At 43.4% G+C, this 12,812-nt stretch overlaps 1 protein-coding gene across 3 annotated transcripts in view; it reads left to right on the top strand.

Annotated features, from left to right (window-relative positions):
* Positions 1 to 276: 276 nt before the first annotated feature.
* The window catches only part of LOC308093846 (neuropilin-1a-like), a 79,606-nt gene continuing 67,070 nt past the window's right edge, over positions 277 to 12,812 (top strand). For 2 of the 3 annotated variants that reach the window (XM_080440223.1, XM_080440221.1), the window contains exons 1-2: positions 277 to 1,063; positions 2,593 to 2,770. In XM_080440223.1, the coding sequence (XP_080296349.1) occupies positions 994 to 1,063; positions 2,593 to 2,770 (248 nt within the window). In that variant the 5' untranslated portion in view covers positions 277 to 993. The remainder of the gene's footprint in view (positions 1,064 to 2,592; positions 2,771 to 12,812) is intronic. The other variant, XM_080440222.1, reaches the window with a different exon arrangement.

The following is a 12,812-nucleotide window of genomic DNA, read 5'->3' as shown; positions in this document are numbered from 1 at the left end:
CTCTCTCTCTCTCTCTCTCACTCTCTCTCTCTCTCTCTCTCTCTCTCTCTGTGTGTGTGTGTGTGTGTGTGTGTGTGTGTGTGTGTGTGTGTGTGTGTGTGTGTGTGTGTGTGTGTGTGTGTGTGTGTGTGGTGTGTGTGTGTGTGGAAATAGAGCTCTGAAGGCGCGCGCCTACGGTTTCCCACCCTCCTCGAACGTAGCGCGCGCCGCGCGCGTGGGGGCGCATGGGTGTCAGCTCCAGCCCCTCATAGTAGCAGCGGCGGTCGGCTCGTACTAGGCGCGCTCTCGTCCAAGACAGAAGAAGCTGGAAATCTTTGGTCGGGGAGGAGTGAGTGTGTGTGTGTGGAGGAGAAGACATTCACACTGTTAGTTTTACACGGACAGCCAGAGAGAGAGGGAGAGAGAGACTGACTGACTGACACACTGATCAGAGAACTTGAAAGAAAGACGGAATATTTCTATATATTCAGACACCAGGGTTTTTTGTCTGGTTTTCACTGAACAACGGTTGACTGACGGACTGAATGTGTTTGATTTCTCGTCTCACTTGGAAGTATATCTGATTCTGTCCGTATTCGTGCGATTCTTTTCCTAACAGAAATAAGGGCTCAAAGCGCACAACTCCGCGGCCACTTTCGGCGACTGGATTCCGTTTGATTTGCATTCATTTCATATTTCTGCTGTTGGATTATTTTCTTTTTTGACATATTTTTCTTGTGGGACGTCAAGTTGTCCTGTGATCCGTGCGGGACTTGAACCCGCTGCTGAATGAGCGAAGGATAATAAAGAATTTCAATACATAAGGATGCTGGCGACCTGACACAGCCCGCAGCAACATTCTCTCCTATACTTTTGACACGTTTTGCTGTTTCTTTTCTGATCGCTTTTATACGTTTCTGATCTAGTAACGTTTCAAAAAGGATATTCCCCACCGTATCTATCTTTCATTATTTTAATTTCATATAATATCTGGGCTGAAAAATACCCAAAAGGATGAGTGGATTATTGCTATTGTTCCTTTACGCCCAAGTCACCCTTGTCGCTTCGTTGACTCAACAAACCGGTAGGTTGTTTGTAATATGTTTAATGTTATAATGAATTCAGATGAATCTGACATAATGTTGTGGTGCCATCATTGGGCTGATCGCCGCCGATCAGCCCAATGATGGCACAAAATGATGATTTTGATTGATTGATTGATTGATTGATTGAATACTTTATTAACAGTTTGCAAATTGTACACACAGTGGTACGATTACACAAATGGTGCTAAAAGGATAACACAAAAAGCCCTGAGGGCTTGTTTCCATTGTGGTCCTCTGTCTGTGTATTCAATTCATGATGATCACCTGTTATTCCCTCTCGGTTTTCTGGGGTTTTAGCGCACATCGCTGTCAACGCTGGACGTAATAGGCTAGAAATCAGACCAGTGCATACTATAATGTATGCACAGTTGCACACAGAACAAATATTAGCCTATGTATTATTTATGCAGAGGTTGATATTTGTGCGAAAGACTATTTAAGTCATTCTTGTGTTCTGTCATTGTATCAGAGCTCAGCAGCGTCATGCATTCTGCTCTTTTACGCACAGCATCAGTCAATGAAGGTTGATTGATTGATTGACTGAATACTTGCTTACTTATTAACAGTTTGCAAAAAAAAGCACAGACGTACAGTTCCTTACAAAGGATGCTAAAAGGATTAAACCCAAGAAAGCACTATGTATCCTCACTATCCTGTGTATTCAATTCATCGACCAATGTTTAGGCTACACATTAAAATCCTCAGTGTTCATTTATCTCATAGTTACAAATGGACACCTTATTAACACAATAACACTGGTTATTTTACTGTGTAACTGAGCCTAATATATCTTCATTTGGAGGCTATACGCACAATAATAATTTACATCCCAAAAGAGTGGGCTTGGCCCCCAATCAATTAGGCTAATCAATTAGTAAATCATGTGTAGGCTAATCAATCAATCAATCAACAGCATCTGGTTATACTTAGCGGACTTTCCATTCCATCAGCCGCTCGTCTTGTGTCTCTGAGTTGATTGATTCTCTCTATCACTCTACCAAATTGACCAGTTGCGTTCATTGTGTATATCATCGTATATCTTATAATGCAGTGGTTCTCAACCAGTGGTCCGGGGACCACCAGTGGTCCTTGAGGGGGTTCCAGGTGGTCCTCAACTAAATGATGGAGAGTTGGTAAACCAAATGGACCCTTATAGATCTTTGACTCTTGAGAGCGTAAAATGAAACCAAATGGAGTGGACCCTTACCTGCATGGGTCCACTCCACTTGGTTTCGTTTTACGCTCTCAAGAGTTAAATTATTGATACAAATCTTCATTACTTAGGCCTAATTGACAAGAAGTCTACACAATTAGAGAATGTAGAATAATTGTTATTGTGGACAAAATCCAAGACAACAAAATATTCTAAAGTCTTGGGTCTGAGAGAGAGGCTAAATCTCATCAAACGGTGGTCCCGTGGCTCAAATGCCGAATAAATAATGGACCTTTGATATGAAAAACCCCACTGTTTAATAACATAATGTGCTGTCTGTCTCTGTCTGTATAGCAGATAAATGCGGAGACCACATAGAGATCGACAGCGCGGACTACCTGACGTCTCCCGGCTACCCGGGCGCCTACCCTCCCTCCCAGCAGTGTGTGTGGGTGATCACCGCCCCGGAGCCCGGCCAGAAGATCCTCATCAACTTCAACCCGCACTTTGATCTGGAGGACCGCGACTGCAAGTGAGTGAGCCGAGCTGAGCGTGCATGTTGGTTCCCGTGCGTGTGTGTGCGTGCATCAGAGTTGCCAGGCCCGCTTATTATAAGCGACTTTGGGCTTGTTTTTCTGTAAAGTTACTTGTAAATTAGTAGTTGCAGGTTGCGTTTTTTTTTTGGGGGGGGGGGGGGGGGCTTGTTTCTAAAAGGTAGTTGCATTTTCAGGTCAAGGGCCCCCACATTAATATGAATTTGTCCACAGACCCCCCCCACCCCCCCCATCTGAACATATTTTGTGCCAGGGATACCAGATTTGTGTTGTAGGCCTACATTCTTTTTTCAAAAATGTTCCAAAATTACATTTTTTTTACAAGATTTTTTTTGTTGTTGTTGTTGTTGAAAATAGCAGCCTATAGTGGCTTCTTTTGGGCTTGTTTTCATAGACCTGGTTGCTTATTTCTCTCGCAGAATCTCTGCCAACACTGGCGTGCACCTCTGCTCACTCTGCCTCTCTAGACTAGCTCTGCTCTGCCTATGAGTCTGTTTCCCTCTTTCCCAAACAATCTCTCTCTCAGTCTCTCTCTCTCTCTCTCTCTCTCTCTCTCTCTCTCTCTCTCTCTCTCTCTCTCTCTCTCTCTACCTCCCTACCTCTCTACCTCTCTATCTCGCTTCCCCTCTCTAGCTCCATCTCTCTGGTGCTCTCTCTCTAGCCCTGTCTTTCTCCCTCTCTAGCTATGCCACTGTTTCTCTCTCTGTTTCTCATCTCCCAGTCCCCTCACTCTGACGCTTTTCTCCACAGCACCCTCCCCTACATCTCTCTCTCTTCCCCTTGCTCCCTCTGTCGCACCCACGCCCCCCTTTTCTCCCTCTCTTTCTCCCTCTCTTCCAATTCTCAATCTCTCTCTCGTCTCCTCAATCCTGCCCGGATACAGTGTGGAACTCTGCCACCTATTGGTCATGGAGTTACATCAGTTATGTGTTGTATGTTGAAGTCCAGGTCAGATATGAAATATGGCCATGAGGACATTGGCAATTACTGTGAAGGAAATGGGATTTGATGTGTTTTTGGAATTTTGATGAGGTGTGGATTGTTGGTTGGACATATTGGATGGATGTATTGTGGTTGGGGGAATTGGCTGATTGTATTGTATCGTTACAGTAGGCCTACATGTGCTGCTGGCTAAGCTTTTAGATGAATTTGTGCAACAAATATGCTCACTGTGATGTGTGTACACTTACAGGCACTGTTATTTGTAAACTGTGTTCACTGTGCATCTGTCAGCTATTGAAAAGCGACTGCATGTAATCATGTTTTTGGGGTCATATGATGATCATATATACCTATTATGCAAGGAGTCGCAAGTCAACACAAAATACAATTACACAAAATGCACATGCCATGCTCAACAAGTATATGGCTGAATTATGGACATTGTTATACATAAGCCCACAGGCGATGTAACAAGCATCCATGTTTTACACAAACACGTGTGTACACACACACGCACACACACATACGCGCGCGCACACATACACGCACACGCAAGCACATATGCGCACACACACACACAACATGCACAAGCAAAACATCGCCTCCATCTCCAGTTTCAGACTCAAATACTTGCAGACACGCTGACACAGAAGCCTGTGTGTCCAGGCTCCTCATCCATAAATAAGGCTGTTTTCATTTTATGATGGGCCCTCTGTGTTTTTTAAAGGAGCCATAAACGAAGCCCCCGTGTAAATCACGACGGCGCTGTCTAGCTCCATCTCACAGATGGGGTCCTTGAATACTATTGGATCATGTTTCATCACCAAGGGGCCAATAAAACGTCAACGGACCCCGGCTACTCCAACATGATAGTGGATATCACATGAGCTCCGGCACTTGTGTTCCAAGAAGGACGTATTATTTGGGACTTGCCAAGTTATAGGCCTGGTTCCCTCCCTGTAGCTGACGGTATATCGTTGTTGTCGGGCAGAAACCTCCTATCTCCACATTATTATTTTTTTAATGTAAATTTTTTTGGGGGGAGTTTCCCCGGTAGGACGTAGCGCGTGGAAGGAACACGTTATTCCAACCAGTTCCTTTCCCCTCCATCAGGCGCCCCGGCTGTCATGGGGGGAAGCGACCAGGATTACTACATGTTTTTGTGAGGGTATTAACTACCCTGGGAGACACGGGGAGAACATGCAATCTCCACATTCTAACTTTTTGTGTTTTTTCGTAAATTACCGCCCGACTTGATCATACTACAGCGTCACACAGAAGCATCAAAAGTAGCAGATCCACAAGCTTCGCGCCGCGTTTTGAGCTTGTGGATCTGCTGCTTTTTCTACTTTTGAATTGGAATCCTGAAAAGTAACGGTTTTGGACGTATGAGGTTTCCATCCGACAGAGACGATATGCATGATGAGGGGTGTTGAACTGAGGCTTTCATCAGGGTAGCCTTCACATTGAGTAACCAGGGACTGGAGGGGCTGTTGATGAGTTGGTGTTGGCCGGTCCGCACACTCTCGCATCGTTGATGAATACACTTTGCTTGGGGGATGAGATCAAACCTGTGACGTTGCGGTTACGATCCAGGCTGTCTGACCGCGGGGGCCACCCCGTGGCCCATGCTAACATGCTATTTGGCTGCCTTTTTTACTTTTTTTTTTAAAGGGGGGGTCTCATTTAGCTCATACCGATTTTATTATTTTGTGTGTGAATTTATATTGGATGATGGTAGGGTGCAGTCATAGCTTTCCCTTGGCAGAGCTCCTATGTTGTTTTTGGGCCCGAGTCAAACCTTCAGAGTATGCCAAATGATGGGGGCCCTGAAGCCTTTGGCTAGACCACACTCTCACTTAAAGTTTCCCTCTGAGAAATGTAAGACTTGCTTTTTAAATTGATTTATTTTATTCTTGCTCGTTTTTTGATGCTGTTCAAAAACATATACAGTACATTTTATCATAACTTAACCCATTTAGACCTGAGGCAGATTCTAAAAACGCCTTCTAAATCCTGACATAAGTTTTCTGAAAAACTTCAAATTTTTATTCATAAATTACAATAAATGTATGTTGCTATAGACTGTACAGCAACAGGAACCCCAAAAGGGGTTCCCGTCCTGAAAGGTATAGTTACAAATAGGGGTTCCCGCCCAAAATGGGTTAAATGGGTGTGATTTCATGCCCCCCCATTGCGGGAGTAGATGTTTATTTCCTTCATGAAATTCATTAGTGAGTGTTTCAAAAAACTCAAGTGATTCTAACCTCAGTAACATAACTAACCAATTGACCAGCAGGTACCCAGTACTTATGATCACCCGTAACATCGGTAGTGACCTCCTCCGATGTTGTTTTCTTTTCTCTGCCAGCAATTAGTTTGTCATTCGTAGGTAGCATTTATCTTTCAAAAGTTAAACATCTCATTATGTAAACCATACTCCTCGGGTTGATCCTCACAGTCATTACTCCACGGCATCAAAACCCACTATGCCCGGGCTCAAATGTCTCCTAATCAAAATGTATCATTGGAATTTCCCCCCTCTCTTATCAGATGACATGTCAAGGAAGGGCCCAGAGCCGTCCACCCCCTATCCACCCACCCACCCATAATTCAATTACAGCTCTGAAATGGAACACACATGTCCTTCTGCTATGAAACATGTCTGCAATTATCTAGCCAAACAAAGAAGGGCCACTAAATGTCCGACTGCACTTCCGAAATCTGTTTGGAGGCAAAATATCTTCCGTCCCAGGCCCAGGCCCACGCCCATACAGCCATGACCCACGAGTATGTAATTATGTTCCTTAAAATGTAGTTTCTTTAATTAATGCATGTTTTGGAGCAAGGGAACTTCTCGACGCAAGTGATATATGGAGGTGTGGAAAGTCATTCGTTACGAATGGAGATGTCAACCACTTGGCACAAGTGGCACCTACTATTTATGATTTACAGCATAAATGATGAGTGTTTCTTAAATGATTGTAGCTTATTTCAATCCATAGTTGGAAAAAATTGCATTATGATAGTATAAATCTCTCTATATAATGGTATTATGACACTTTTACAGGATCTTGGTTCATTTTGAACTTCAGTGCATAGGTTCTGGGTGGATACACTCAGAAACCTGTGGCAAGGCAAATTTTCAAATACTTTTAATTTTTTTGCTGAGGGGTCTTGAGAAACTTGTAGAACAGGGTCAGAGTGAATGGCGATAATTTGGGTCATGACCACTTCCTTTGATAAGCCATAACTGAGAAAAATTTATGTTCTGTGAACAGGGGTTGATTTAGAAGACATCAATGGGTCTTTTGTATGAGAGGCTCTGGGATCCATTGGCCATGCCTCCGTAGCCAATTTGGGGCGGCACCAGAACGCTCCCGTCTCATGTCCATTTCTGAAAAAAGCGCGGCCGACAAAAACAGATCCCTGTGGAACGCTGTAAAATGGAGCAGAGTCTTGGTTAGAGAACGTGTTCTGGTGGTGGCCATGCAGGGGTAATTTGAGCGTCTTTTTATGATTACAGCGAAACTCTCCCCTCCTACTTTACTATATATATATATATATTTATATATATACACATACATATATATATATATTATATCACACACACCTTGACTCCCGACAGACTACCATTAAATAGATGAAGACAGATTACATCCACTGGGTCCTGATGTTTCAGGAAATGGTTTCACCAAACCATGAGATGCAGGGAGGGAGCGGAGGGAGCGGTAGACCGAGGGAGATGAGGGAGAGATAGGAGTCAGATGAAGGAGGGGTAGACAGACGGAGAGGTGGAATGGATAGAAGGAGTCAGAGTAGGAAGGGATAGGCAGAAGGAGGAGGGAGGGAAGAAAGAGGAAGGAGGGAGCAGAGGGAGGGATAGATGGATTGAGAGAGAGAGGAGGGAGAGATGGAAGGAGGGACAGAAGTGAGGGATAGACTGAGGGAGAGGAGGGAGAGATGGAAGGAGGTATAGAAGGAAATAAGAAAGAATGGTAAGGCAGGGAAGAAATCTTAAGAGATGGGAGAGAAAGGTGGCTGGCAGAGAATAAAGAGTAGGAAGTAGAGAGAAACTGAAAAAAATAGAGGGATATGGGGGGTTAAATGGAGAGAGAGAGAGAGAGAGAGAGAGAGAGAGAGAGAGAGAGAGAGAGAGAGAGAGAGAGAGAGAGAGAGAGAGAGAGAGACTGTCCCCTCAATGTGGTCGCAAGCAGAGAGTTTCCTTATTACTCAAACATTTCCTGCAGGAAAACCAGTCACAGGAGCTGTTATTCACTGCCTGGGGAATTAACAGTATGAATGAAGACACACGCACGTCGCACGCATGGACACACACACACACACACACACACACACACACACACACACACACACACACACACACACACATTCCGCGCACAAACGTTTATATTACTATACTTGTGAGGACATCGATATTTTAGGAGGGTGATTTTATGAATGGGCATTAAAAAATGTTTGGCCATTTTTCATCCTAACTCTAAAGCCGCAAATAGCCGATCCACAAGCTCACAACGAGTTTTTGGTGGGCGACACCAGCATGCCACTAAGTATGAATCAGACACAAGAAGCACAAACAGCACTTAGATGGCATCTGTGGGGAGGAAAGGAATTTTCTACGATGTTGTTTACCAAATTTATGTTGGCGGGAGGGGGGGTTAACTATTTTGAGAAGTAATACCGAGGTAACCACGAGCTGGGATCAAAAGCATCATAAACATGGAACATATAGTTTTATTCTCTAAGATGTGTATAATTTAGGAATCATTTCATGGTCGAGTGACGCATATTTGATACTTGATGCTTGACTGAAGGCATGAACTTTGGCTTTTATCTTACTCCAAATCAAGCGCTCCTAATGCATTTGATTCCTTTTTACAGTGCTGTGTAACATATCCATTCCAAAACCACACGACTTGCTGGTCATCAGTTTTCTGCTGAGTCATTTTTCCTAGTGTTTATTTGGGAGCTGGACGAAAAGAAAAAAAGCGCCAAGTCTCAAATATTCCGTCGCGCCTCAGCCCTTCCTGAGCCCTTTCATGTGGTTTCAGTCCACGGCAGTTGCTGTGTTTCAAGTTTTCAGGTTTCAGTTTGACTCCTTGAGAGAAGAAATGCACTTAGTGCTTTGTGCTACTTGTAGCACGGTTGTGTTCTGGCTCCTCAGAGGCGGCACACATAACCAGGGTTGCCAGATCTGCTTATTATAATTTCCCCGCAAGATTTTATTTGAAAATAGCCGATCTACAAGCTCACAACGCGTCGCGATGTACATGTTAAAGTACGCATGTGGCCCATAGTCGCTTCTTTTGGGCTGGTTTTCCTAGACCTGGTTGCTTGTTTCTCTCACAGAATCTGGCAACACTGCACATAACGGTTCAGAAGTATTGCTGCCCCCGAACAGTTGACACAAAAGCTTATCCATTGTTATCGTTGTTACAAAAGCTTACCCATTGTTACCATTATGACAAAAGTCATACCTGTTGTTACAGATTTGGTGTTACAGGTTTGGTTGCCATGGTTTGGACGGCATTGCATCACTCAGGTACATTTCCCCAGGGAGCGTTGCAGTGGAGTTTATCAGGGGAGGTCAGGCAGCCAGGCATCGCGCCTCCTGCTGAGGTGGATTTGCTCTGATGAAGGATGTTGTGTAAAGATGTACTCACTAGCACGTGATCGAGTTTCATGGTTGAAATTTCAGTTCCTAGTTTGTCCGGGAAGTGTCTTTCCAAGTTCCCTTTATCCAGTTTCATGCCCGGTGCAAATACATATATGCCTGAGATTTCAGTTCCTTCTTTCTTTTTCTAGTCTGGAGAAGTCTAGTCAAATGATTTTCGGTTTGTCATAAAGTGCATGTTTTTCCAAGTTGGTGTTGCTGTTGGTGTTGCTGATGAGACAGATACATTTCACATGACGAAAACATTATTCATTATATGTGTTTTGTCTTACGGCGTCTGTTTCCAAACGAATTGCACTGATGTCTCGTCTCATTAGTTGTGGTTGAGAAGTAGCAGTAGCCTAGTAGCCTACTAAACATCTAACACACCTGGACCATTGATGCTGCCAGGGTCGTTCCTGTGTTAATTCACACCGCACCACTCCCCTGATGATGATTCTTTGGGGTTCACATCGGGGCCCTGAGGCCCAGGGGCCCATAGACTCAGGATCTAGGACACACATGGGCAACATACGGCCCGGGGCCGGACCCATCCCTTTGACCATCTCAATCCGGCCCGCCAAGTCCTCAAAGAAAAACAAAATACCCCCCCAATAATATGCATTCTAAAAGGCTGCCATATATTCATGGTTTTGGGACTAAAACTTAATTTAACTTGACTCCAATTAATAGTCATTGATATACCATTTGAGTACATACCTGCATTCTTCCATCCATATGTTTTATGTTTATAATGTAACAGTGAAACGGTCTGCCTTGAGTCCATATTTATAACCTAATGCAATGTGTTTTATCAGTGACTTATGGAGTGGTGCATATCAGTTAACAAGATACTGTCTAAATGTATAGGCTCATTTAAAAGTTGAAACGGCATTGAGGTGGATTGTTTTATGTAAGTAATCTTTTCATTGTAACCTCGTACAGAGTACACCAGAGTGATACAGTACAGTGCAGCTGGAAAAAAATAACCAAAAAACAAATTTTAACTGAAAATTCTTGTTCTGAAAGCAAGGACCTTATTGTAAAGATAGTCTGGCATGTCTACCAAATTCATGCAGTTTTAACATAATTCAGCACTATGTGTTTCAAGTTCCAATTCAATTGTATGTGTGGCCCCTCACTCACTTTATCGAATTCAGTATGGCCCTCTGGAAATAAATGCTGCCCACCCCTGATCTAGGAGGTATGCAAGGGAGGGAGAACGGGAGAGAAGGAAGGAGGAAAAGGGTAAGATATGGGGGAAGAGGAATGTGAGTATCGTAAAAGAGGAGAAAGGGATCAAGAGATGAGTGAGGGAAGAGATGGAACAGGAAATAGATAGAGAGGAGGGTATAGAATTAGACAGGCGTAGAGAAAGATGTGAGGAGGACATTCAAAGAGAGAGAGGGGTGCAGCGCTAGAGAGGGAGACGGAGAAACAGATGGAGGGAAGTGAAGAGCCTACAGCTAGTTGGCTGGGTCAGTCAGCGTGTCACCCCCGTGACCTCCTGTCATCTCTCCTCCTCTTCCTCCCTCAGGCACTTCTATGGCTTCTTTCTTTTTGGTCCGTACTTCCATCCTGTCATCATCATCATCGCCTCCCATTCTGTTACTTTCACTTCTTTCTTCTCTCGCTCGCTCCTCTTCTCTACACCTCCTCTCTGAGACGCCGGTGACCTCATCGCTCATCACTTTCTGTTTGTTTTTGTTTAGCTTTTTTTTAAAACCACACACAGTGGTGGAAAGTAACCAAGTACATTTACTCAAGTACTGTACTTAAGTACAATTTTGAGGTATTTCCATTACTTTTACTTCTACTCCACTACATATCAGAGGCAAATATTGTACTTTTACTCCACTACAATTATTTGAAAACTTTAGTTAGTTACTTTTCAGATATAAATGATTACATTATAAAACGTAAATTAACCACTTTAGCCCTATTTTATACCAAGGCTATTTGAAAATAGCAGATCTACAAGCTCACAACGCGTCGCATCGCGACGCGTTGTGAGCTTGTAGATCTGCTATTTTCAAATATGTTTGTACTTTTACTTTCTGTACTTTAAGTACATTTTGATGCTAATACTTTTGTACTTTTACTCAGGTCAATTTTGAATTCTGGACTTTAACTTGTAACAGAGTATTTCTATGTTGCAGTATTGGTACTTTTACTTAAGTAAAGAATGTGAGTACTTTTTCCACCACTGACCACACATCATGCCCCCCCCCCTCTCTCTCTCTCTCTCTCTCTCTCTCTCTCTCTCTCTCTCTCTCTCTCTCTCTCAGCATCCCTCAGTGTCTGAATAATTAATCTAACTCTGAGGATTTCATTTCATTTCATTGCATTTATTCATTTATTTAGCAGGGACAAAACAGTCCAATTAACATCACTATTCTGTTATACTAAATGTGACAGATTTAGCCAAAAGGCAAATTCACATCTGCTGTTCCCGGGTTGATGGTTGATACTAAAAGATTACAAATATTAAACATTTATGAACGAGAGCAATACCCAAAAGAAATGTATTCTTTCAGCACCTAATAAAACCTTAGAAAGTAAGGTAAACAGGCCATAGATCAGGCCAAATTGTCAAATAATATAAGAAAGAGGCAAAAAGAAGAAGAAGCTAGCCGATGCGAGGCGTTGTGAGCTTGTAGACCAGCTATTTTCACAATATTTAGGCATTAAATCTAATGCCTCAACTCCTACAATTCCAAGTGCTTGTCAGGGTGGGGGGTCCCCAGTTCATAATAGGATTATTTTGGGGGTCGCGGCCTGAAAAGGTTGAGAACCACTGATCTAATGTATACACAGCATTTTCGGATGCAACAAATGACTGTGGAGGCTTGTTGAAGCTGCACTGCAGGGAGGGTATATACGTGTTCCCCGGCCTCATTACTGGCACTTTGGCATGGATCTGTTGGAAATGGACAAGGAAGTGCTGCCATTGTCTAAAAAGCTTGACTCTCACCAGATGATTCCCGTCTCCGGCAGCAAATATTTGTCTAATTGAGACGGAGGATGAACTTTGAATCCAGCTTTTTATTTCAGTGTATATATACCGACATTGTTTGGATGTTCTCATAAACAATGGCGCTCCTCCCTGGCTAACGCATGCATGTTGGTGGTTTATGCGAGGCAAGCCTTTGTCTGAGCACGGATAGACGTGCATAGACGAAGTAACACAACGAGATGCACACAACAATGCATCGCACACACACACACATGGTCATATAAAAGCACTAATACAGTACACATGCATGCATGCATAGTTACTGTCCGGCAGAAACCTTGTATCTCCGTATTTCAACTTTTTATGTAAATAGGTTTAGATCTGAGCCAAGTCTCCTGAGGAGGCGCGTCTGAAGCCTGTCCTGGACGGGAGTCTGCAGACATAAAAA

This window comes from Gymnoscopelus braueri (assembly GCF_963280865.1).
Source record: "Gymnoscopelus braueri genome assembly, chromosome: 10".
NCBI classification, from domain to species: Eukaryota; Metazoa; Chordata; class Actinopteri; order Myctophiformes; family Myctophidae; genus Gymnoscopelus; species Gymnoscopelus braueri.
The sequence above is the reverse complement of the archived record's forward strand: the minus strand, read 5'-3'. Positions and strand labels throughout refer to the sequence as shown.